This window comes from Poecilia reticulata, linkage group LG13 (assembly GCF_000633615.1).
Source record: "Poecilia reticulata strain Guanapo linkage group LG13, Guppy_female_1.0+MT, whole genome shotgun sequence".
NCBI classification, from domain to species: Eukaryota; Metazoa; Chordata; class Actinopteri; order Cyprinodontiformes; family Poeciliidae; genus Poecilia; species Poecilia reticulata.
In genome coordinates this window covers 12,902,164-12,926,163 of record NC_024343.1, presented here as the reverse complement: position 1 = coordinate 12,926,163, position 24,000 = coordinate 12,902,164, and the positions used below count along the sequence as shown (strand labels likewise).

Sequence of the window (24,000 nt, the reverse complement as noted above, 5' to 3'; positions counted from 1 at the left end):
AAGCAGGACGGCTAAATGACAGCAACACACTTCTGGTTTGATCAAGATTCCTTTAAAGTACTTTGGTGGTACGTCAAATGATAACGGAGGATAAAATTAGGCTAATTGAGTACAGGTCTCCTTTCTTTGGAAAAAAGTTAAATAGCTTAAACAAATTAACATATAGCAATGCACAGTTAATGATGAGTGTGCAAAAAAAAGTGCCAACGTGCATATGTTTAAGTGAGACTGTATAGAAATACGTGCTCAGAGAGTCAAGTTGCTGCCTTGAAAAAGGCCATGAGAGTGTGGGAGTGTGTGCGTGCGTGTGTGAGTGAGTGAGTGTGTCAGCCTGAGATTGAGTGTTTTAATTAAGGCGCAGACAGATGCTGTGGAGAGGAGTAAAAACAGCCAGAGGGGACCCAAGGCAGCGGGATCCATTCCTCTATGTCTCTCTCTCTCACGCACACTCACACTGACGGCTCCTGTTGCTTCTTACATTGTAAACGAGCCCCTTTTGCAGTACGTTTGTAAACCCCCCACCACAGCAGTGCGCATGTCAGCACACCCATGCATCAAGCTACCTGTGCATTCCAACGTGTGTGTTCTCCGTCCAGCTGCGATATGAGCTGCTGGGCTGCAGTGATCGTGTCCTGAGCTTTAGTCACCTCAGCCTCCAGCTTTGCAGCCTCGGCAGTGTGACGCTGAAACCTGAGGAGTGAAGATTGTGTTCAGGAGAAGAGATGTAAGGAAGGATTTTTGTGGCTAAAACAATAAGTTTAGAGTTGAATCATCTTAGTAGTTTTATGCATTATTTGCTTATTATTTAATTTGCTTGAACAATGTTAAAAGCAAAGTTATTTTCAGATTGTATACTGACCATTTTTTATTTAGAAAACAAACATAGAGATCGTCTCAGAAATTGAGACTCATTCAAATTATGTGACAATATTCGGGAGGATTATCTGGTCTTATTAATTAGCAAAGGCTGAGAGTGTTAAAATATCTAGTGGCTTGCACTGGAACGTTTAGACATTTTGTATTTTACCGATTAGACGACTAAACCGTTGATAATTATGAAACACAAGAAAATAAGAACAAAAAATAGGTCTAAGAGCAGAGGGTTAATATGGACAAATCTCAGAAACATGACAGAAAAAAATGCTTTTCCACCCTGATCCATAACTAACACGTTTGATGAACCTGGAAAAAATATTATCATGTAACATGAAACTATATGACATGAGGCTAAAGAAGGACAGATTAAATCCAACAGAAAACCAGAGGATGCGCTCTGGGACTAGACGTATTTATGTACAAGACTGCTTTTATGAAAAACAGAAATTGATAAAAGACAATCTGGTGTAAAAAAACGCTTTTCTCAACAAAATGTATTATCTGTGGTACTAACAGTGACAGGTGTATGCAAGAATAGAGCATTGATAGAGAGGGTTTTATCTGAATTTCAAACAAACATTGTCTTTTCCAAGGAAGGGCTAATGTAATTTCACCAGCTTAACTTGTTTTGTAAGACTCAAAGCAACATGGATTCAAAGAGACGTAGGGTGTATACTTGACAGGACTACCTGCACTTCAAGACAAATCGTTTTTCACTAAGTTATTGATATCAATAATTTGGCTCACTGCCCACAGCAGTAAAAAAAACATACACACATAAAAGAATTACACACATACACACATAAAAAAAATTATATATACACACACACACATATATATATATATATATATATATAAGTTCTGTACTAAAAACAAGAAACCTTTGGCTAGATTCAGACTACTGAGTCAAAATAAGTAACCATAAGTCCCACAAGATTTTCTCAAGGAGGATAAACAAAAATAAAAGAATTAACAGATAATAAAAATGGATGGAAGACAAGAGAGGGCATACTTCTCTTTCAACTTGTTGACTTTAGCTCCAACATTGTTGAGCTGGTCCTCGAGGTTATTCTTCCTACTTTCAGTCTTTTTAAGGTTTCTGTTCAGACAGACAAACACACATAAAATAGTTTCTCATACATTTGTTTGTCTTAGGATTGACAGAGGGTACGCATTCTTTAAGTGTAGAATATAATATTTTCAACCAGGTGCTGTTCACACTTTCACGTGAATAGATAATTTATAAAAATCCATTTATACAAAATGGTGTGCTTCCATAGAACATTAAAATTGTATCAGGTGTTTTTCTGAGGTGTGTTTGTCTCCTACTCCAGAAGTCCAGCTTGTTCTCTTTCCAATGGCTCGATTCTCTCCAGTACAAAGGAGTATTGGACGTTTGCTTTGACCCAGGCGGCCAGAGGAGCAGCTGCTGCACTCGCACGCTTTGCATTCTGAGAGCAAAAACAGCGCCTACTGTCAGAAACAACTCAAACACAGCAGTCACAGTGTCACCTCCACGCCCCAGAAACAGAACAGCATCAAGAGAATACTAACATCTACCAAAAAACACATTTATATCTCATTCGGCTGCAACCACGGCTGTCTGACCTTAGGGTCGAAAGAAGCCTTGTTCCTGTTGAGGAGCTCTTCCACACTCTGGCGGATCTCTGGGGTGATGTTTCGAGCATCAAACGTAGCAATATCCTCCCTCACACCACGCTTAGCCAGAAAACTGCAGAAAACAACAGAGTTAAAGAGAAGCAAGAGAGAGAGCTCTGGTGTGAGATAAGTCGGTAAGGAGTTGAAAAGTTACCTTTTCATGCTGACCCAGGTGGTGTCAAAGACGCCCATAAGTCTCAGCACTCCCTCAAGGATGTCTCTGATGACATCGGGGGGCATGCGGAGGGAGCGGATCTCAGACAGAGCTTCAGGCTTGATGTTTCCAACTGCACGCTTGGCTTCATCTACCAAAGGCTGCAGGGGCAGCATGGTTAAGTGAGCGATAATGCAAATGAGACTGCTAGCATTGAAAATGTACGGCATGCTTTTCTAGTAATGGGCAAGGCAGTGAAGCCAAGAACTTACTTGCACTTCCTTCAACTCATCATCTATTTTGGCTTTTCTCTCTTCAATCTTGGACATTTCCTGAGCCATTTTCTCTTTGATTTTTTCCATTTCTGTCTTCTGGTCACTGGCATTCTGGATTGTTAAAAAAAAAAAAAAAGAACTTGCTCTAAATTAAAATGATACATTTTGATGACCTAAAGTAGAGTACGAAACAAACAAACTCCAAAATAGCAAAGTGCTTGAGAAAAAAAGGGGATATTTAATGTTTTGATATTCAACTCATTACTGATGCAGTTCTTGTGAAGGTTTACAGTCATTCAGCAAAGGCTTATTATTATTTTTTTTTTTGTTGAATGAATAACAAAATCAAAAATTGAGTGCTCAAGTTTGAATTTATTATGCTTTTTGCTAATATAAAATAAGAAATATATCAAAATCACACTAATGTTAGATTAACTAATATCAGATTAACAGTCCCTTGAGATGCACCTCAAATTCACAATCTGAAGCAAAAAAGTTTCTGGGATAATCCCATCTTATTAACCACTCTTCTTGGCAGAATTGCTCTAATTAAAATTAAAATAGTTGGTTCTCATGGAACACAGAAAACTTTTAAGCATAAAACACTACATTTTAATGGGTTTCACATCAAGGCATTTGGAAGGCCATTCCAGATGCTTCCTCTATCCATTCCTAAAACCAGTTTCCATATATGTTTGGGATCAGTGTTGTGTTAGAAAACCCCACTGCATCAAAGCACTCATCTGACCTCAACTGTGATTGTCATGCAAAAAAGAAATTGGCTGGCATGTACAGAAAAATGCTCAACTTGAAAATTCAGGGGAAAAAACTTCACATGCATCTGAAAATGCCCAAAATTTAGATGTCATGCTGAGTGTTGAGTGAATGGAAAATTTCTATTTTAATTTATACAAGCTTTTCTCGTGGATCCAGTTTTGGGATTACCAAAGACAGAAATTGCAATTCAGGATGGAAAGGGAAATTTATTTTTTTGCGATCTATTAATAATGACATATGTCTGGACTGGACGAGAATTAGCCACTCAACCTCTTACGGCCAGCTAAGCATGGCGACTGGCATCAACTAATTCACTCACTCTTTGGTTCCCTAGCAACAACTTATTGTGTAACTTGCGCAACAACAGTTTAAGGTTTTGCCACTGTGCCTCATACCTGCTTAAAATAAACAACGGCGTAGAGTAAAAACTGTGGATAAAACAGAAAAGGATGTTTTGCAGCATTTCAGATATTTACAACCAAAAAAATTTATCAATAATTATCGATATCGACTGATATGAAATGCTTATATCGTGATACACTTTTCAGCCTTATCGTCCAGCCACAGTTGATCCAATGCAAAACTCTTAATTTATTGAACTCTTCCAAAGTCAAAAGGTGACTAATATACTACTTTTAACACAAGCTGGATTGAATGTTCCCATTATGATTAAGCCTCAATAGATGTGTGTTTCCAGCTTTCCTCTTGTTGTCTCAGCTCGTTTTTTTTCTCTCCTGCTGTCTTGCTCTCCACAGGCAGCCTCGCTGCTACAGTCCAAGGGGACGAGTCTAGTGGTTAATTATCTCTCTGCAAACTGCTTCCACTGACATTTGTTGTTTTACTTTTTCACTTTTCTCCCTCCTTACTCCATCAAAATGAAAATGCACATTCCCCACAGAGTGAATACTGAAGAACTTCAGCTTCCTTTTTATCAGTCCTTTCATTCAGCCGTCTGTCCTCAAGACACAACCCGGAAACCAAAATGGAAACAAGTATCAAGAGATGGGAAGAAACAAAACAAACAAGTGCACATATATGCTCATAAGGTAAATAAAAAAAAAGTTTTCACTACAGGAAGGCACAGCCAGGGGAAATCCAAGAAAAGTTTGGTGCATTATGAGAAGAGGTGGGTTGCAAAAGACATGAAAGCCTGGAGGAGAACTGCCCAGCTTAACAATGATTGCCACAAACATACATGTACACAGAAAGCAACACAGACACAAACACACCTGCATGGAGGAGGTGATTTCCTGCAGGGCAGCATCTGCCTCCTGTTGTTTGGTTTTCAGCAGCTCGCTCTGCTCGGCAGCCCGCCTCTTTAAATCATCAACCAATGCTTTGGCCTCATTCAGCTTGGACACACCTGCCTGAAGACACAAGCCAACTTAAGACGTGATAGATGAGACACAATCAGGATTTATGCAAATCGGGAACATGTGGCGTCTTACTAAAACACTCACTTGTAAACGTTTAAGACCGATGCTTTAACAAAAAGACTAATCTAATCGTGCAAAAATGACATGATCCCAAATCCTCTAGCAAATTAAGAAAACATTGCATTAATCTGTTTTAATCATCTACTAGGGAAGATACTCTCCATTTGATCAAAACAGCATTTTGTTACTTTAACTGTTTTGAACATCATTATTTTTCAGAACAAATCTAAAAAGCTGGCGGTTCTACAAAGTAATACTTCAGGTGGTTGAATACCTACAAACAAGCTTTTCGGTTTCATCGCCTTTAACTGCACTGTACATATATTCAGCATTTTGTTTCCATATATTACATCAAATCCCAATAAAAATATTGAAGTATGTGTTTAAAATGTGAAATATTGTGATACAAAAATATCTTAACGTATAGGTGTATGAATACTTTTAGAAGGCAAAACTCCCAAGAAAGTAGATAACAGCAGAAAAAATATTTCTTAAAGAAATAGATGTAAAGATGGGAAAACCATTTGGTGCATGACGCGTGGCTGACACTTACCTGTAGATGCTGCTGCCTCGTCGTAAGCTGGTTTTGCTTCCGGCTGTGTAGTGTCGTGTACACATGCAGGAAGGCCATGTACTGGCTTGGCGTCGCACCGTTTTCTTTGCATGATTCATGGACCATCAGGAACAAACGACCCAGGTCTCCTTGTTCTGACCCTGCTGATATTCAAGGATAAAAAAATGGTTTTAATCACAAACTTCTTATCAGAATTTGTTTTTAATTGATACTTATGCATCAGTCTTGACTTGGACTCAATCGGACATCTGGGTAATTTTCAAGAGTGATTTAGTTAAATGAGAGCAAAATAATAAATAAACGAAACATAGAAAAATAATATCTAGCAAGACATATGTTTGGTAATCTTCTTTTTATTGCACGTGTGGATGCAGCTGTTACAATCACTGTAATCTGAAAAACACAAATTTGTTTTTGGATCATTAACACAGTGAGCAATATATCTAGGACATGTCAGATACATTTCTTAAAAATTAACGCACATGCATTAATGAACTTATAAAAGGAAATGACACAACAGCCCAAAAATAATTCATTAATACACACACACAAATAGAAAATATTATTTTTGTACTTTTGTCCATCCCCTCCTACCTGAGCTTTTCCTTTTGGTTGCCTTCTTTTTTTCATTCTCATCTCCTTGCTCTGTTTTCGCCAGCACTAACTCTGGAATCTAATCCAAAATAGGGAATGTTAGATTTTCATAGAAAGCAATGATGAATCTGTTCCTTTGGAGTCACAGATAAAACACGTTAGTTTTATGTGAATTTAAAACAATATCTTTTTATGTATTTAGTCACTGACTAGATTCATCATACTGAGCAAGAATGTGGATAATTTCTGAGAAGACAAAAAGCAAACAGTAAAAACACAAAACCCTCATCCACAAGCGCTGCCTATGGGAGAGGAAGTCTGACAAAGCACTGCTAATGTCAGGAGTAGCTCTACTACTTGGTTCATTTAAAGGTAATCTTCGCTCATTAGGAGAGAAGATCTATAGGTGTATTTATAAAGTCAGACTATGTTTTGTCCAATAATTTGTCCATAAGACATTTTTTCTGTACCTAATCTTTACTGCAGTGTTTTAAAGATGTTGTTTTAATGTCTATTGAAATTACATTTCCCCAGAATGAACCTCTCCATCAGAGCACCTCCTAATAAGGGATGTTTGAGAAACTGGATCCGGCTTCTGGTTTGGGAAATTACTTTCATTTAAATATCTGTTGTATCTGATATATAAATCTTGTATCAAGCAAACAAATACATTTTGTTTGTGCATTGCTTTTTTAAAATTTATAGTTTGAAATCAATTATAAAAATGCAGAAAAACTCAGCAGCATTAATTGGTTGTCCTGCACTGACCTTCTTCATGCTGCTCTCTGACCATCCTTCCATCCACTGGACGGAGCACTTGCGGTAGAAAGCTGGATTACTTTCACAGTTGATTGTGAAGTTAGAATTGGAGCAGTCCATGATCAGGACAATGTGGAGGTTCTGTTGAATTCCTGAATAACATGAATATTGGATGTTGTATCGCAAAGGGTACACAGACAGAAACTAGCGTTGTGTCTAAGATAATTTTTTCCAGTATATATTGCTGCAGCAGAGGTGGAAAGTGAAATTGAGCAGGGAGCATTTTAGGGGATTAACTGTGACAATAATAGAGCTATTGATTTGATTCTCTCACAGTAACCTCAGCCTCGGTGGCACGGCACTGTATCTACAGCACACACCACTGCACAGCGGGGATACAGAAGACCAGAGTCAGATAAAATCAAAGGCTAGAACAAGTTGTGATAGGAAATATCACATGTAACAAAGATTGGCAGAGAAAGGAGGTTGAGTGTGCAGTCTGTACTTTACAGATGAGCACATACTGAAATAAAAAAAAATAAAAAAATGGGCATATATGGAATTCTATTATAATCATTATCCTGCACTCACTGTGGGAAAAATAGTCGTAGAGTGGTCTGGTGAAGCCATCCTGGGACGCTGCATCCTTGAGTGATGAAAGCAAAGGCTCCAGTTCCTCTGGGGTATACAGACCTGGAACCTCACCTAAATGCAGAACAGTTTGTTTTGGATAAAAAGAGCAGAACAAGGGTTGCTGTACACTTTTAATGCCAAAGTACGTGACTTTACCTGACTTAACTTTGCCAGGTGTTTTTGATACAAGCTTAAAATTGTGAATCCAAGGAAACCAATATGATGTAGTGTTTCAGCAGTGGTTAGAGTTTAAACACGAATCCCACATTTTCATAGATGTTTCTTTTGCATCACTTTTCATCGCACATCAAACAATGGAATAAATGTACAAGCCTTTGCAGTGTTATTAAAATTCTTCACTTTTCTGTAAAGTTTCTCCCCTTTTTCTCAGCTTTTTAAATGTGTTGCCATAACCATTTTTAAGATTTGTTTTTAATCTTTAATAAAAAGCATCTAAAGTTCCTTAGATGCCACAAATAGCATTTTCAGAAAAAAAAAACAAAACTATATAATTGTTTTGGTACTTGGAGTCACAATGATGGAAGGATGAAGCAGATTATGTAATACAAACCTGAAGACAGCAGACTGTTTACCATCTCTAAAAAAGCTGGATGGACAAACTGATAATCCTCCAACAGGAGAACCACCTGCTGACCGTCCAGACCGGCCATTTGCATCACCTAAGTGTCAAGTACACAAACATATTTGTTATACCTGATACATAAAAAAAGGTCAGTATAAATACAGCAGAGACATGCAGACAAAATCTTTTTTGTTTAATAATAACTTTCTTTTCTTTATGCTTAAACAGTTGCGGTTAATTACTAAGACAAAAAAAAAAGTTTTAAATGAACCACAGGCCATTTGTAGCTATTTTGTGAGAAACTCTACGAGCATCCTGTAAAAATCTCTGCAATTGTTTGGCATTCATATGAAGCAGGCAAAGGTAACTAGGCCTTTCTCACCATCTTAAGATCGTTGCTGAAATTTTTAAGGGTATATCCGCGTGAGATTTTAGGTGTGAACATCGTGTATCCGAGCATGTGTGACACCAGGCACGTGGCGGTGTGCCGGCCCACTCCGCTCCTTCCTGCCAGAAGCAGAGAGCCACCAGGTCGACTCAGGACCCGATCCACTCTGGACACAAAGTCACACACTTCCCAGAACAGTAGAAGGTCGAGCTCTTTGTTGTCTCGACTGTACAGTGTAACTCCCTGTTAGAAGAGAAAGCACGAACCAGAATTTAAATGAATTTAAAAAATGTGATGAACAACAAAGAAAACGACAAAAAAACAAGCGTGTAACCCACAAGAGTAGAGTGGCAGCACATAACAACAGTGTTTATAATTGAGGTGTAAAAATGTGAGTAATTGTGTATGTAAATCCATATTTATGCAACAGTCGAAGCCGATACAGAAAATATGTAATTTCTTTCTTATTTTGTTTTTTCTTTTTATACCTTCAGTATAACCTGTTTCAAATCAGCAGAACCCAGACAACCAAGCTGTTTTCCGTGAGGAGGCAGAGCCTGGCCTGGAGCCATGACAGGCCCTTCAGAGGAGCCCCACGTCACGTAGAAACCATCTTCAGAAAGGGAAAGAAATAGTCCAAACAATTAATAACATAACTACACATGTGCTACTGAAATGGTGTAAGCACAATTTATATTACGCATTCACACTGTTTTTGAAGAGCTATACCGCATAAAAACTAAGAGATGGTATTCTTAATTCATATATGACTTGATCTATTTTTATTCTAGAAGGTTCAAGCAAAGTATTTTTGACACCTTGCCATCTACAATCCCAATTTATAGCCAATTCCTGACACCTCCAACCTGCAACATGTAGATATAAATTTGATTTTATCACCACTGGGGGGCATTCCTCTACAATCAGTGGATAAAATACTTCACTAATCACACAGTTTGTGTGTTAGTCATGTGATTTAAAGAAACCGACTGGGGAAAAAGAAAGAAATGATTAATTTGCTGCAGGTTCGCAGAACGTGGAAAGACCATTAGCAGAAAAGCTGCCAGATGCAAAACTGTCAAACAAGCTCTGAGGTTATACATTACAGTTATTATTCAGGCATGAGTGGCATTTGGTAAATGTATGTGATATGCACAGCTTGAAGCAAATTATCTCTAGTATAAAACATATTTCTGCTATGAATATATGAATAAACATAACGGCTGATGATTTAGATAAGTAAGAGCTGCTTCATACCACTCATGTTGTCCAGAGCGGCAGAGCCCCACTCTCCCTGAATGATGGAGGAGAGAATGTTGTCGAAGTTGTGAATGTCTTTAGAAGAAACCAGCCGGTCTCTGAACAGCCTCCTGCCCTCGTAAGCAACCACTTCCAAGACGCTGTCTGTTAAATTAGATTGAGCTGAAAAGGAAGAGGATAGACAAATAGACATTTTCACACTTTCACTTACAAAAAATTACATAGATTTGCTATGAACATTAAAATGATGAACTTCTATTCCCCATTTTTTATTAAAATAAAATAAAAAGAAAAGAAAAAAAAATACTTAACAGATTTTTCCATAACTTGCTCAATAGTATAATATTTTTTACATAAGATTAAGTTACAAAGTATTAACCGACTGAGTTTCTTTGGCAGCTGTCTTGGTAAAAAAAAAAAAAAAGAAGTAAAACAGAACTCTCTCAGTTCTAAAGAAAAACACAATTCATACCTGGAAATCGACATAAAAAGTTGGCAACATTATTAAAAACTAAAAAAAAAAAAACATGTTATACACAAATCATAGTTAATTTTAAGACCACTACAACGAGTAGATTCCTCTTTTACTACTAAATCCTCTTTTGCTCAGAAAAGTTTGTTTTCTGATAAGTCAGAAAACAAACTTTGTCTTTGTTAGGCTCTGACTGTTCTAGTATCTCTGTGGAGTGGACTTGGATTCTACAGACGCCTTCATATCCCATTAAATTGGTATTTGGAGTGTCTGAGGGCTATGTGTACCACATTAGGCTGTGCTGTTAGAAAATGTTCAAACCAGTTATTGCAGGGCTCCCAGCTGTCTCTTTCTCAGAGCACAATGTCACTGTAGGAAGGCCTTCTGGCAGGTGTGTGTAGGTGGGGGTGACTAGTCTGAAAAATGTTGTTTTTTTTCGTAGGTGGCGGTTTTAAATGTAATATCCATATATACAGCCAGATCTAGGTATTCTCGACAGAACTGTATGTTACAGCGAGATGACAAGATGATTCCGTGCCTTAAATTTGCTGTCAAAAAGTCACATTGTAATGACTTAAACACTAAAGTTATAAAAGTAAATAAAAATGGCACCAATGCATCCATGCACAGCCAAACTCAGCGAAGACAAATGCACAAGGAAAATCACAGAGAAAAGAAGATAAAGTTTATACATACCAGAAAGAAGGTAATCAGCAAGGTAGGGAAATGGAAGGAAGATGCAAAGTTAGAAGAATTGATCATCATAGGAAAATTTATTAATTTTGTATAGCGACATTTAATTAAAGTAAATAATGGGATTATCACAGAAGGAATACATTCGACAAAGAGGAAAAGGAGCAACAGAAGAAGAGAAGAAGGAAGAGAGGATCAAAGGAGAGCAAGGCAAGTGACAAAAGGGAACTGAAGAAAGAGGAGAAAAAAATGAAAGAAAAAAAAAGGGAGGTGGTGAAAATGTAAAGCATCCAAACACCAGGCTTTATGGAGATTTTTTTATGATTACATATATTGAAGATTCATCTTGTACAACAAATATTTTTTTCCTGAAATGACTTTAAGGACTTAATACTTGTCATTAAATTCACTTTTTTTGTCATAAGCTTTGGATCTAAAATGGATACAAAGTTATTTACAGACATAAGATCAATTGTTGTTTTGTTTTTGTTTTTCAAAAGATTTACTTTTAAAAAAAAATTTAAAAAAAGCAAACCAATTTTTTTTTTACCAGATTTTATCAAAAAACGTAGAGCACATAACATGACCAGATGCTGATTTATGTGAAATTTGACTACTGGCTGTAGTTACCTGCAGTAAGATCATATCGCAGCAAACTGAGAACCCATTCTGTGAGGATACAAGGTGTGAACAGGTAGTGACTGTGGTCGTCCACTGTAAACTTTGTTCTGACCTAATGGGGGCAGAAACAAAAACAATACATGTTAAAACAAAACCAAGTGAACCAGACCTCAACAACAGGTAAGGAGAACTGTTCTGTTCACAGCCTTTAATATCTAATACATGGGGAATCCTCCAAGGATCACCTCCACATCAGTTGGAAGTTTTTAATACATTTGTGAAGCATAAAAGTCACCATTTAAGCTAGTTGACATTTAAATGAGATTAACTCTGAGTTGTGTTATGGCTGCCCTCCTGCATACATGACATTACACTAAAGCTGTTTCTTTTCAGGGAAACGTCAACAGGAAATCATATAAGCACTATGGCTGATTCAGTTTGTATATAAACTGAATCAGCCATAGCCATGGCTATATGTTTTTCCCTGACATATAGTCAGAAAAAAAAACATCTGCGGGAAATGAATACCCTCAATACCTGTTCATAGACTTGCACAAGAGATCCTGCCAGCTGGTGCGTTTTTCCTGTGCTGGCCCAGGCAGCTTGGTTCCCCAGGCTATGATGGAGAATTGGTTGAAGGTAAGCTGAGTAGATGGTCTGCAGCTGCTCTCTGTCTGGATAGCTAGACGCAGAGTAAAATAACAGAGGGAAAGAAAATAGAAAGTTCAAGAGAACTACGATTAACATGGGAATGAACTCATCTCGGGGTCTGCGGAACTAGTTCCATACTTACTCTATGGCGCAGATGCGTACGATTGAGGAGAAGCGGGAGGTGAGTGAATGGGTGCCGACCGTACCTCCTGTTGACATGGAGGCCACCACCTGAATATTCTCAAGGCTCACCCACTCCAGATTTTCATCATAAAACCCCTTATACGTCAAAACCTGGATCAAAATTGAAAGAGTAAAAGAGGTACTACTGTAAGATTATGTCAGACTGGCTTCACTTTACTAATGTGATTGGGAAACGTCATGTTGGCTGATCTCCATCTTTGTGATCATCTTTACCTGTTGCAGAAAGGCTATAAGGTTACTGGTTCCCCATTTGTCTGGTTTGGGCAGATTGATATTCTTTAAGTAAAGGACTAGGTTCTCACAGTCCTTAGGTCTGAACACCCGGCCCGTGTTTGAGCTGAGCAACAGACATGTCTGGCTGAGCTTCTGGAGGACGTGGCGAGAGGAGGTCTGGGCGCTGCAGTGAACCACGGCGACTTGTGTGGAACGCAGCGAAGCAAAGGCGTAGCGCAGCAGCATGCTAGATAGTAAGCGATATACAAAAAGGGGACAAATGAAACATTCAAGCACTTAATGTATTCCTAGACGTGATCACATACTGCAGCGACATTTCAGATCAGTTAAAATATACAGCTTAGTTTTAACACAGCTCGGTATCATTTATGTTTGGATTGTGTCAGAACAGTGAGCAAGAATGAGAAGAACTAACATCTGTGTTGCTTTTAATAAAAGAGTCTCTTTGGATCTTAGGACAATGTTTGTAATAGCAGACCCAAAGGGAAGGATACATATTTTATGAGGATGAGAAAACATCTGGCAAGTGACTGCATGTACAAGCGGATTACGTTTTGCTCTGTTATCGCTTGTTACTAAATTTCTTGTTATTTTTCTGAGGAACCAATCGACAAGCCCAGTGACCTAGCTGGAACGGTGAACTTTTAGACAGAGGGAAGCAAGATAAGAAAAAAAAACAAAAAAACAACAGACTGAACTTAAGAGTAAAAGACAAACTGAGTGACCATTGTTCTTTTAGTGCCTGGTGGAGGACGCAATTATTTCTAACAGAACAACTCCTGGTGAACACGTGCACACCTGAGAGCAGTAAACACAGATTGAATTCTTATTTTGAGCTGTCAGTGCTTTCATAAGAAAGGCCAAGTTTTGAATAAAAGTTGCTTTGATTTAGTTGCTGATTGTGTGATTTTGTCATTTCTTGGGCTTGATTTAAACAACTCTGTCTCTAAAGCATAATAAATTCTTCTCCACTGTGATCTTGTTAACCTTTTCCTTCCAAAAAAAGAACAACGTAAGAAAATGGAATAGGGACCTTGATTGGATATGTAATCTTGAAGTTTATTTAATACTATACTGTTTTGTCACGTGAGAGTTAAAAGATTTAATATATTAGATGCAAATCTTGAGTTTTCATGCAGCTTTTCTACTGTTGGTTAAAACTGCCTTGAAAAAAAAAAGTAGAAAGGAGGAAAAAAATGTCACAATTTTATACCATTAACAATCTGTAATATGTGACATGTATTTGTGTTCAGCCTTCATGCCTACAATAATCACCCAATGGCTGGCTTCTTGGTGAGTCCATGAAAAACTAATTTGTGGAATTCGAACCATCAGGTCCTGAAGTACTGATGCACTGTTCCGCTATAACCTGCAGGTTACAGCAGGTACCCTCAGGCACCGACTCCCAAGCCCGTTTCCAAACCCACAGAGTGCCGAAGAGGAGTGTTTAATAACATTCATACCCGTACGTGCTCGGCTGTGGAGTATTCCACCTGCCTCCTAAAATCACACTAAAAACTGAGTCTGGTAAAAATCGGGAAATTTAAAATTCATGTTGCACATGGTCTATGTTTATTAAAGTGTAGTCAAAATGTGCATTTTTAAATGGTACCATCTAAAACAAAAAAGCTAAAACTAACTAAACTAATGTTTACTTGATTTGAGGTAGCTTCATGCTGGATATTTTATACTTAGTTTCAAGGATAATTATTATTTGTTTAAGAGGTGTTTAATTTTGAGGTTATGCTAATTTTGGTTTATTGAGTTATATTTCCAACACGATTTTTTTTGTGTGTGTGTTTTCTTGTTTGAAGGTTTTTCACCGGTTTTAGTCGCGGCAACTTTCAAAACAGGAGCGATACGAAAGAATTAATTATTGGTCATTAGGTGAAGTCCAGTTTAAAATCTTGTGAAGAAAGCTGCCTTTTCAAGTGGAGGAAACTGCAGATTAAACCTAAAAGGTGGAAACCACTTTACTGTTTTTTTATGGCTTAAACATATCTGCATATTGTATTTGTGTGCCCTTGTGTAGTGCATGTGTAACTACCCCTTTCCGCAGCCCTCTGGTCCAACCACCATGAAGGGCTGCCTGTGCCGAGCTGTAAGCCATGGGGAGAAACCGTGCAGACCTCTCTGCATGCCAGGAGTCTCTATTACAGGCAGAACATGTGTGTGAAAAAAATGCTCCAAGGTGAGCTCCTCAGGACGTTGAAATGTATAAGCTGCTAGGTGGCCACTGTCGGAATTATAGAAGGTATCAAGTGGTTTTCTGGCATCTGGTGGACTTTCTCTTGCCCAGCTCAGCAACTGCAGGATTAAAAAGCAGGAATGCTTAATTAGGACTTTGAGACCTGCAGATTACAACTCAAAAAAAAACACACAAAAAAACAGTCCATACCTCTTTAGCAAGCTCTTGTCGTGTCTTGAGATTGAGATTTCCTCCAAGGCCCCGTAGAAGACCAACAATAAACTCTCCTCTCTCAGACACAGCATTGAGGTGGGACAAAGAATTCAATACTGTGCCCACCAGACTAGTTTCCACCACAAAGTCATTCTGGACGTCAGAAAAAAGATGGAATCTGAGATACACAAGGTTCACTCAAAACATGTGCCAACAAGAAGTGAGTCTTGGTGATTAGTAGTCGTAGAATGTTAGCTATTAAAAACTAAGCTCTTAGTCAATGCATTCACCTGTATTAGGACAAGTCTAGAGTTTACCTATATCTAGCAAACACGGCCACAGTTTTTTGGGTGTGTAAAATTCTATCAAAATTGAATAAACCTCAAAGAAAAAAATTACGGATTTTACATTAAATACAATCACAGATTGTTTTGTTTGACCCATGGTCTATTGGAAGTAACCTGCCTGTTTAAGAACCCAGTCCAGAGCTCTTTGGAAGTAGTCCCCCAGCCAGTTTTCTAGGTTACTGCGACACTCCTCAGGCTGACCCCTTATCCATGACTTCACCAAAGCACCAACATCAATGTCTTCGTCACTAGGGATGCAAGCAGGACAAATATGGGATAAATGAAAAGGTTAAATCTGTTTCAACAGCACTTTAAAGAAGCAAACGTTGCACCAAAGTGCTGCACACCAATGACTTAACACAGCCAAAATCAATAAAATAATGCTTCATAAAAAAAAAAAAAAATGAAACCACAAACTAAGAAATTGAAAAGATCTGACGCAACTGCATGTTTAAGCTTTCTTTGAATACTGCCTGACCTGAGAAAGATCATGCCCATGCGAGATATGGTTGCTGGAGAGGCACAGCTCAGGTCATGGGTCTCAAACAGGAAGTTCACATTGGGTCCAAACTGGATGCGCTCGCCACTGGGCATGGTTAACAAACGATTATCATCAAGGACAGAGTTTAGACTTTCAACCCACTCCGGGTCAATGTCTCCATCACACACTATCCAGGAGTTCACATCTGGAAAACAAAAGAAGTACAATGCATGTGCCATACTCCAGTCAGCGTCATTATGTCAAAATAGAATTTAATAGGTAAGGTTTAAATAAGTATTTTGTCTCCATCTCAGCTGTAAAACGTCTTGATAAGCAGCACATATCGGTGAATCTTACCTTGTGGTTCTCTGACCACAGTCCTGGCACTGTGGGTGAGAACACCATCAGACCATTCTCTGGTGTCCATGTCTATATGTCCCAAGAGCTGCTGCCTGGGCATGGCTTTAGGATTCATTGTGTACCGTTTTACCTTCAGAGATCATAAGGAGCACACTTTGATGATAGGCTTGAGAAAGCTTGCTTTTTTTTAACTCTCTTATTAAGCTTCCAAATTTTTTTCAACAATTGCAAATCTGGATGTTTCTGAAGAATTTTACTTCAAGTTAAACAATAAATTGCAACATAAATATATTAAAATCCAATATTCATCATGCTAAACTTATAGCTGCACCTCAATTTTTTGAATTTCATTAAAGAGCTCAACTGCTTTCAGTTAAATCAAAAAGTGAAACTTATGCAAGTTAAGATTCATTACACGCAATGCGGTATATTTCAAGCTGTTTATGTCAGTTCATTTTTGATGATCATGGCTCAAAGTTAATAGAAACCTGCAATTTATTTTCTGAGAAAATTATTTATTATAATGATTATTAATACCATTATTGATAATTGAGATGGAAGTGCATACTAATTCCTGAAAATCCAAGATGGACATTATTTTCCTACCAGTTTGCCAGTCTTGTTGAGAGCAGCTCTTAGCATCCTCCACAGTGTAGACTTGCCAGCTCCGCTTGGCCCCACAATCACGACACCCATACGTTGTCTCAGCTGTTCATTCAGCTCCATTGCTTTCTTCAGCTGAAACAATCAACAATCAGCTTCTTTGTAGTGCTTCTTTGACTTCTAATTGTTCTAACAAAACATTTGTTGCTTCGTCGGAATATTCTGAATGTACAACACACACCTGGCTGGGTATGAGTTCCAGCTGTGCCTCCGAGTAGACTTGTGTTAACGCATCTATCAGGATCTGGTCCTCCACATCAGTGAAATTAACTCCAGAGAAGACATCTCTGACCAGGGCGTCAAAACGAGAGCTGTCTGCAAATGTCAGCTTGGACATGGTGTTCAGTCTCAGTGCCTGCACCACCAGATTACTCTCCTGAACTGCTTGTGGTTGAAAGACACAACAGAAACAACATTGAAAACATGTTTTAAATCGAAAACTGTAAAGAAAAACAAAACGAGGCCGGTGTAGAATTAAAGACAAAAGAGTTAACTTCTGAAGTCATCATTACCTTTGTTCTTCCACACATCCCTTGTTAAAACTGTGCTAATTGAAAAAACCTATTATAATCTTAGAGTTTGTCAATACTTTTGTTCTCTCCAAAGTCATTTGTCTTTCCTGGAGGCGCAATTGCGGTTTGTCTTTTTTTCTATTCTTTTTTTTTTTTTTTTTTACACACAACACAGACAAACAAGACAACCTTGGAGACTCGTAGAGTGTCTGGCCACATGTTGGACAGATAAAAAGTGAGTAGTGGACCATTGGGATTTCAAAGAGAATGGAGGAAAGTACTAGGAAGTTAGGGAAGTGGTGAGTGGAACAAAAGCAAAAATGACAGCCAGGTATAAGAGACCGCTAACAAAGAGGTTTTAAGAGCAGGAGAGGAGAAACTGCAGTTAAACTGCAGTCATTTGAGGTCTTTGGAAACTAAAATTGTATTCCATTAAAATATAGGAGGAAGGACAGGATTCTGCTTCGAGCTAAATTTTACACAAAAGATTTACATGTTTTTAAAGCTCCCACAGCAATGTTTTTGAGAATGTTTTTGTCCATATATTATTTTTGCTATATTCGGCATTTTAACAGGGCTGTCAAGGTTGCATCCACAACTACCATCGGACCCCAAAGCAACGTAAAGTAAAGTATGGGAGTGTGGAAAACCAATATTTCTTAATATTTTTAGTTTCTATTTCCATACTTACCCAGACCTGAAATCAAACTACACACCTCTCCAGACTGCACAAGAAGCCTGGCAATATGCATAGGTGCATATTGCCAAAAACCGTTTCAAAATGCTCTTGAAGTTGCCACAAATTTAGTCGTTTTCCTAACACAGCATCTAATGTCAGTATTTTAGTGATATTAGATTCTGGCATGACTATACTACTGTGGAAAGTGTCAGACAATCAAACCTCTGCCTTCAGGCACTGATGAAAAACAATCTATTTAACTTTGTTCTGATAGCATAAACTAATATTTTCAGACTAGGGAGTGTAATCAGTCAAAACATCAATTCATGACACTTGCAGCAATTTTTACAGTTTTTTTTTTCTTTCTTCCAATCTCCACTCATCCTCCAAATCAAATGACTTCCTTTATTAGAATCACTTCAAATTCAGAAGGAAAGAAAGCATCAGTCATATCATTTGATTGGCTATAATAAAGATGTCTTTCTTTCAGCAGTTGATGGATTTATGGTCATACCGCTCAATAAGATTTTCAAATATTTCCCTCTGCTTTTGCAACATTTTTCAAATATGATAGTCACTGACAGATTTGTGTACCACAAGTGTGTTTTAGCTTAGGGATAGCAAAGGATGCTTCTTGAGAGATTAGCAAAAGATGCAACCATTTCCTTATAATTTTCTTGTCATGCACTGAGATTGGAGAGGTAAAATTGCCTCAGAAAAATATTGGAGAAAAAAAAAAAGAGCTAGTTGGGGACTTACTCTTCTCCTTGTTATGACCTCTCCTCTGTTGCTGCAGAAGACTGCCACAGGCTTTAAGCACAGTCTTCAGCGCTCGCAAACCCCAGTCATAGTGCTGCTGGGGTGTCAACAACTCCCTGGATACACAAATAGAGGCTTATTTCCACGAAGTCTCAGTTAACTTCAGCACCAACTGTAGCGCTCAAGGTTGGAGATTTAGGGAAAATATACTCACAAAGTTAACATACACTTTTAGGCACTAGTGATTGTAATACTTAATGAACCACAAAATCAGAGTGACAATTGCAACAGGAAGTTTTCAAAACAAATGCCAGTACCACAAAGAATTCCCCCACATAGTTATTACCTGGCCAAGTTAAAGATTGCGACGAGCTTACGTCCCAGTACTTCTCCATTTTTGAAGCCCTCTGAGTAGAGGATGACTTCAGCAATGAGCTCATTGTCTGGCCGACTCATGGCCACAGGCCTGAACAGTTGCTTCAGGTTGTCTGGAAGCTTCTGCCTCCCCCCATAGCCTTTCCCTGCTGGGTTCAAAGTGATGAAAATTCCAGAGTTGGGGTCCAATTCCACCTGGAAAATGGAATGAAATAAAAAAAAAAGCTCTTCTCCATAACAAAAAATTTTTTTTAGATATTATTTTAACACTTTTGTTTTATTCGACTGATTGCAAAAGACACAACAACACTAATAAAAAATGATTATTAGTGTTATTATTAATGATGATCACTAATGAATAAATAACCACTTAAAACAGAATTTGACTTGAGGTGAAAGTCAGTAAAAGGCACTGTACCACAAGCAAGTAGCATATATAATTTTATAATAAAAAACTTGCACAATCACACAAAACATAATTGTTTAACTGTTTGTGGTTTAGTAGTTTAAAAAGAATCTGTCAGGTTCTACTTTTTTGATCGTCTTACCTCCTTTCCCAGCAGCTCACAGCTCTTTTTGTGGTGTTTCAATGAGTCTTGGATGGCCTGAATCTGCATGGAAACTGCAGACAGCACAGCTTCTTCTAAACGGTTGAACTCATCAAAGCAGCCCCACGCTCCACACTTTACCAACCCAACAAATATTCTTCCCATTGACTTCACATCTATGCCCTGGAAAAAGAAAGAGTGGAAAAAAAAGAATGTTGTGTTTTCTTCAATAACGAGTCATCCGTCCGTCTGTCCGTCCATCACTTTTATTATTGGCAAATTTTTGAATCTCAAAACCTGGTATTTTATCATGGGTGGTCAAACTTCGAGAGCCACTGTATGCCACTAACATTGTAAATAATGGAACCTAATCATAATGGAATAAATAACTAAATCCTTACTGAATAATTAACTTATTAGAATATCATACAGTAGTAATGCTCATCTAAATTGTTCCCCAAAAAATGCACGTGAGAACTAAATGGAAATCCGAAACAGTGTCAGTCCTACCAAAAGAAGATAAACAAGGTGCAAATATATCATAAAACAATATGTCTCATCCAACTGATTTAAAACATTTTTCAAGTTCTTCAAATTACATCCTTGTTGAAGGATGCAATTTGAATACTTTTTAAGCATTAATACCCTTTAAAAAGTGTCAACAGTCAACTATTCCTGCCCACGTATGAAGTTTCTTTGCACCTCGTCACAGTTGAACACCAACACCTGGCGTCCGAAGAGCCCCCCCAGAGCTTTGACAGACTCAGTCTTTCCTGTGCCAGCGGGCCCATAGGGGTTCCCACCGAGCCCCATCTTCATGGCCTGAGTCAGAGTCAGGTAGCATTTGTCGGTCAGCGGTGTGTGCACCAACTTAGCAGCATTCCCCTGAGAGAGATTGAGAGAGAACGTGTGACACAGAGGAGTCAGTTAAAAAGAAGAAGTAAAAATTTTAGCAAAAGGGCACCAAAGGTACAAAAACACGTCAGCAACTACTAAAAGGCAAACAGTGAGGTATCTTTGAAGAAAAGAAAAACAAAATATAGGTAAAGAGTATAGCATGTGTTTACTGAGAACTGCAGTGGGGAAAAGATGTTCTCTGCACCAAGGTTATTCTGAGCTTGTGATATTTGCATAAACAGTGCCCCCAAAAGGTCAAAAGCGGAATTACCATTTCTGGTACAATGAAAATCCCTGCACGGTGTGAAGAATAAGCGACTTCATTTTAAGTTAACGTGCAGCTTGTTTGTGGTTGACATGCTTATATTTGCTTTCGTCCCACCTGGTACTCATAGGTGTAGCTGAACTGTGCGTCCACCATGTGTATGCGGCAGCTTTTGTCTGTTCCAATGTAGAAGCGGAGCTGTTTCTTCCAGGCCCAGTCATCAGTACTGGTGACGCCTGCCTGGTTGAGCTGCTTCACCACGCTGATGTTGTGAATGATATCTAAGATCAACGCTTTCAGCTTCAGCTGCAGGATACTGGACTCTGAGCAGGAGGACATGCATAAATATTAACAATATGAACAGGCAAAATCTTATCACATGAAAAGATAGTCACATGTATTAAGAGATATCCCTAGTAAAGCTAATATATTGCACAACAGAAAACAGTGTAATGTAATCATATGTACAAAGTATTTTTGGTTCACAGGGAAATCTTTCATTTTTTAATTTCATTTGTCGATCTTCAGGTTATAAGAATACTCTGTCAGGATCTCCTCCATGCTAAAAACAGAATGGAGATGAGAAGATGACACCTTTTAATCTATTATAAAACAGGCTGCTCTCATTAGAAATGCAAAGAAAGAATTAGAAATGCAACGATCAGACATTTTCTGGCCAACGCCAACTTCCATTTTTCTTTTAGACCAATTGCGGTATTTAACAATTTACTGTTGATTTACTAACAATTACACAGCATAAAAGGCAAATAAATGTTAATTGTTTAATAGACATAGGATGTTTGAATCCAAGAGACAACTAAAGATCTACGCGAGAATCAGTCTTGCATCAAAGCATGTTCCTAGATCTAATATTTATTCAACTACAAAAAAGTACATCGAATCACACAGTTCATCGATGAGTTGATAGTTATTTTTGATACAGGTCAGTGAACAGAAAAAAACGGATGCTTGTTTTTTTGGGCTTGATGTTATAAAATGCTGAAAATTGTACTTGAGGCAATTTAGAAAGTGAGTCTAGTTTCCAACTCATCCAGATGAGTATTATGTTTGGTGCACAGAATGAAAACAGAACCGTCATGGCTGATGAAAGACCGTTTCCAAGCTGCAGCAGTAATTTTGCTTGCACGACAAATGCTGTGACTGGAGGTCATTCCTCTTAGGCAACTTCCTGATTTAAAATGTTTCCACAAAAATGATGCCTAATTCTAAGTAATACCATGTTTATATGTTGTCAAATGACTCAAAGGCTATCGGACACATTTATTCTCATGATCAAACACATAAGATTTAGCAGAGTATAGCTGCTAAATCTTATGTAAAAAATTAAATTTAATGTAGAATTTTTAACCCTTTTTATAAGCAAAAAATAATAATTATCAAGATAAAAATAGCAAATTTACTTCACGGATGTTAAAAAGAGATGCATCCAAGGCTGTGCGTGGGAGCAGATAAAATATGTAGCCAAATATGTTGTCAAATTGCTAACCGGTTTCGTCTCTGTGGCAAAGGAAAAAAGTTCCTCTTCTCCTTTTTGGTTAACAGCTCTTTTATGTAAATCTGGAAATTAGATGTTCCCTTCTGGCATTACTTTAGCTGCTTTAATTACTGTGAACAGGCTACAGCCTCTCCAGGTTGTACTTAAGGGATTCCGTAATGTAATGAGATGCTATCTTGAAAACATTTTACATTTGAATAGCTGAGGCTTAAGTGCAAAATAGTCTCAGAATGAACCTTGTTATCTGTAAACATCTTATAAGGCTAATCTACAATGCAATGCTTTAATAAATTACACAGAAAGGTCCTCTATAACCGTTCTTAAAAGCCTGGAGTCACATTTTGCCAGTTTCTTACAGTGAGAAAAAATTGCCCCCAGATACATTTCACAGATGAAAGTATAGAAATAAGCAATGCTGCTACAGTATGTGGATTTTTGAAAGTCATGCTGGATTAGCATTTTTCAGCAATGTCCCATAAAATGGTGCCATTACAAGTGCAAGGTAGGAACTTTTCATCTCATGCATGAATAACAAACCTGCATTAAAATGGAAGAGTTATTTTTTTCTTTTTTATATATGTTAGTTCTGAGAAAAAGAAAAAAAAGATTGTCACACTTTGTGAAGCCATATTTTAAGCCTTGGGTCATTATAGCTTTAAGTCAGAAACTGTCTAGAGTTTATAACGGTACTGCCCCTATGAACAAATTCACACGAGATCAGTCATGAGCAGCTTATCTCAAAGTCCCCTGTACAAATACAACAAAACATTTCAATCACAGTGAGATCGCTAACAATGCAAGAGGATGTGAAGTTCATAAAAAGACAGTTTCTGTCTGACTGTGTAACAATCAAACACACAATCATTTACTTCATTTTTCTACATCTACTGACTAGGACATCACTGTGCAGAAAGTATAAAACAAATGAGTACCAGTGGATAATGTGAGATTAATTTTAAAGAGGTTCCACAAAACATTCTTATACAAACATAATGAGATGCAATTTATCTGAAAAAAGACTTCCACAAAACAAAAAATAATGAGTAAAGTGCACACTAAAAGCGACAGCAACTAGTAAGAATGATTATAGAATCATAATTAATCTTAAGGGGCATGCCACTTGTGGGTAATATGTCTAACAACCAAATTGAAGGACAACAGGGTCAGAAGATGATATTAATGAAGGCCTGAGTGTGATTAATGTTGTGCTTTGCAGTGAAGAACGCAAATCATTGTCTCCAAAAAAAAAAAAATTCCCACTTCAGCACACAATTTATATGGGTGCCTTCAAAAATAGACAATAAATTACAATCTGTAAAGAACTGAATTGGTCAGAAAAACATATATATATATA

The 24,000-nt window shown here is 37.8% G+C and overlaps 1 protein-coding gene across 1 annotated transcript in view; it reads right to left on the bottom strand.

The window, feature by feature from the left end:
* dync2h1 (dynein cytoplasmic 2 heavy chain 1) overlaps nt 1-24,000 on the bottom strand; it is a 106,179-nt gene that overhangs the window by 63,235 nt on the left and 18,944 nt on the right. The window contains exons 36-66 of the mRNA XM_008425872.2: nt 21,248-21,453; nt 20,671-20,853; nt 19,969-20,151; nt 19,392-19,615; nt 19,046-19,161; nt 17,277-17,476; nt 17,039-17,170; nt 16,430-16,562; nt 16,070-16,277; nt 15,710-15,839; nt 15,242-15,397; nt 14,891-15,150; nt 12,823-13,069; nt 12,548-12,699; nt 12,292-12,436; nt 11,764-11,866; nt 9,966-10,130; nt 9,197-9,321; nt 8,703-8,951; nt 8,309-8,417; nt 7,696-7,809; nt 7,114-7,256; nt 6,346-6,424; nt 5,731-5,894; nt 4,971-5,108; nt 2,962-3,075; nt 2,690-2,850; nt 2,485-2,608; nt 2,206-2,327; nt 1,889-1,975; nt 564-690 (exon numbers count right to left, since the gene is read on the bottom strand). Coding sequence (XP_008424094.1) covers nt 564-690; nt 1,889-1,975; nt 2,206-2,327; nt 2,485-2,608; nt 2,690-2,850; nt 2,962-3,075; nt 4,971-5,108; nt 5,731-5,894; nt 6,346-6,424; nt 7,114-7,256; nt 7,696-7,809; nt 8,309-8,417; nt 8,703-8,951; nt 9,197-9,321; nt 9,966-10,130; nt 11,764-11,866; nt 12,292-12,436; nt 12,548-12,699; nt 12,823-13,069; nt 14,891-15,150; nt 15,242-15,397; nt 15,710-15,839; nt 16,070-16,277; nt 16,430-16,562; nt 17,039-17,170; nt 17,277-17,476; nt 19,046-19,161; nt 19,392-19,615; nt 19,969-20,151; nt 20,671-20,853; nt 21,248-21,453 — 4,799 coding nt within the window. The remainder of the gene's footprint in view (nt 1-563; nt 691-1,888; nt 1,976-2,205; nt 2,328-2,484; nt 2,609-2,689; nt 2,851-2,961; nt 3,076-4,970; nt 5,109-5,730; nt 5,895-6,345; nt 6,425-7,113; nt 7,257-7,695; nt 7,810-8,308; nt 8,418-8,702; nt 8,952-9,196; nt 9,322-9,965; nt 10,131-11,763; nt 11,867-12,291; nt 12,437-12,547; nt 12,700-12,822; nt 13,070-14,890; nt 15,151-15,241; nt 15,398-15,709; nt 15,840-16,069; nt 16,278-16,429; nt 16,563-17,038; nt 17,171-17,276; nt 17,477-19,045; nt 19,162-19,391; nt 19,616-19,968; nt 20,152-20,670; nt 20,854-21,247; nt 21,454-24,000) is intronic.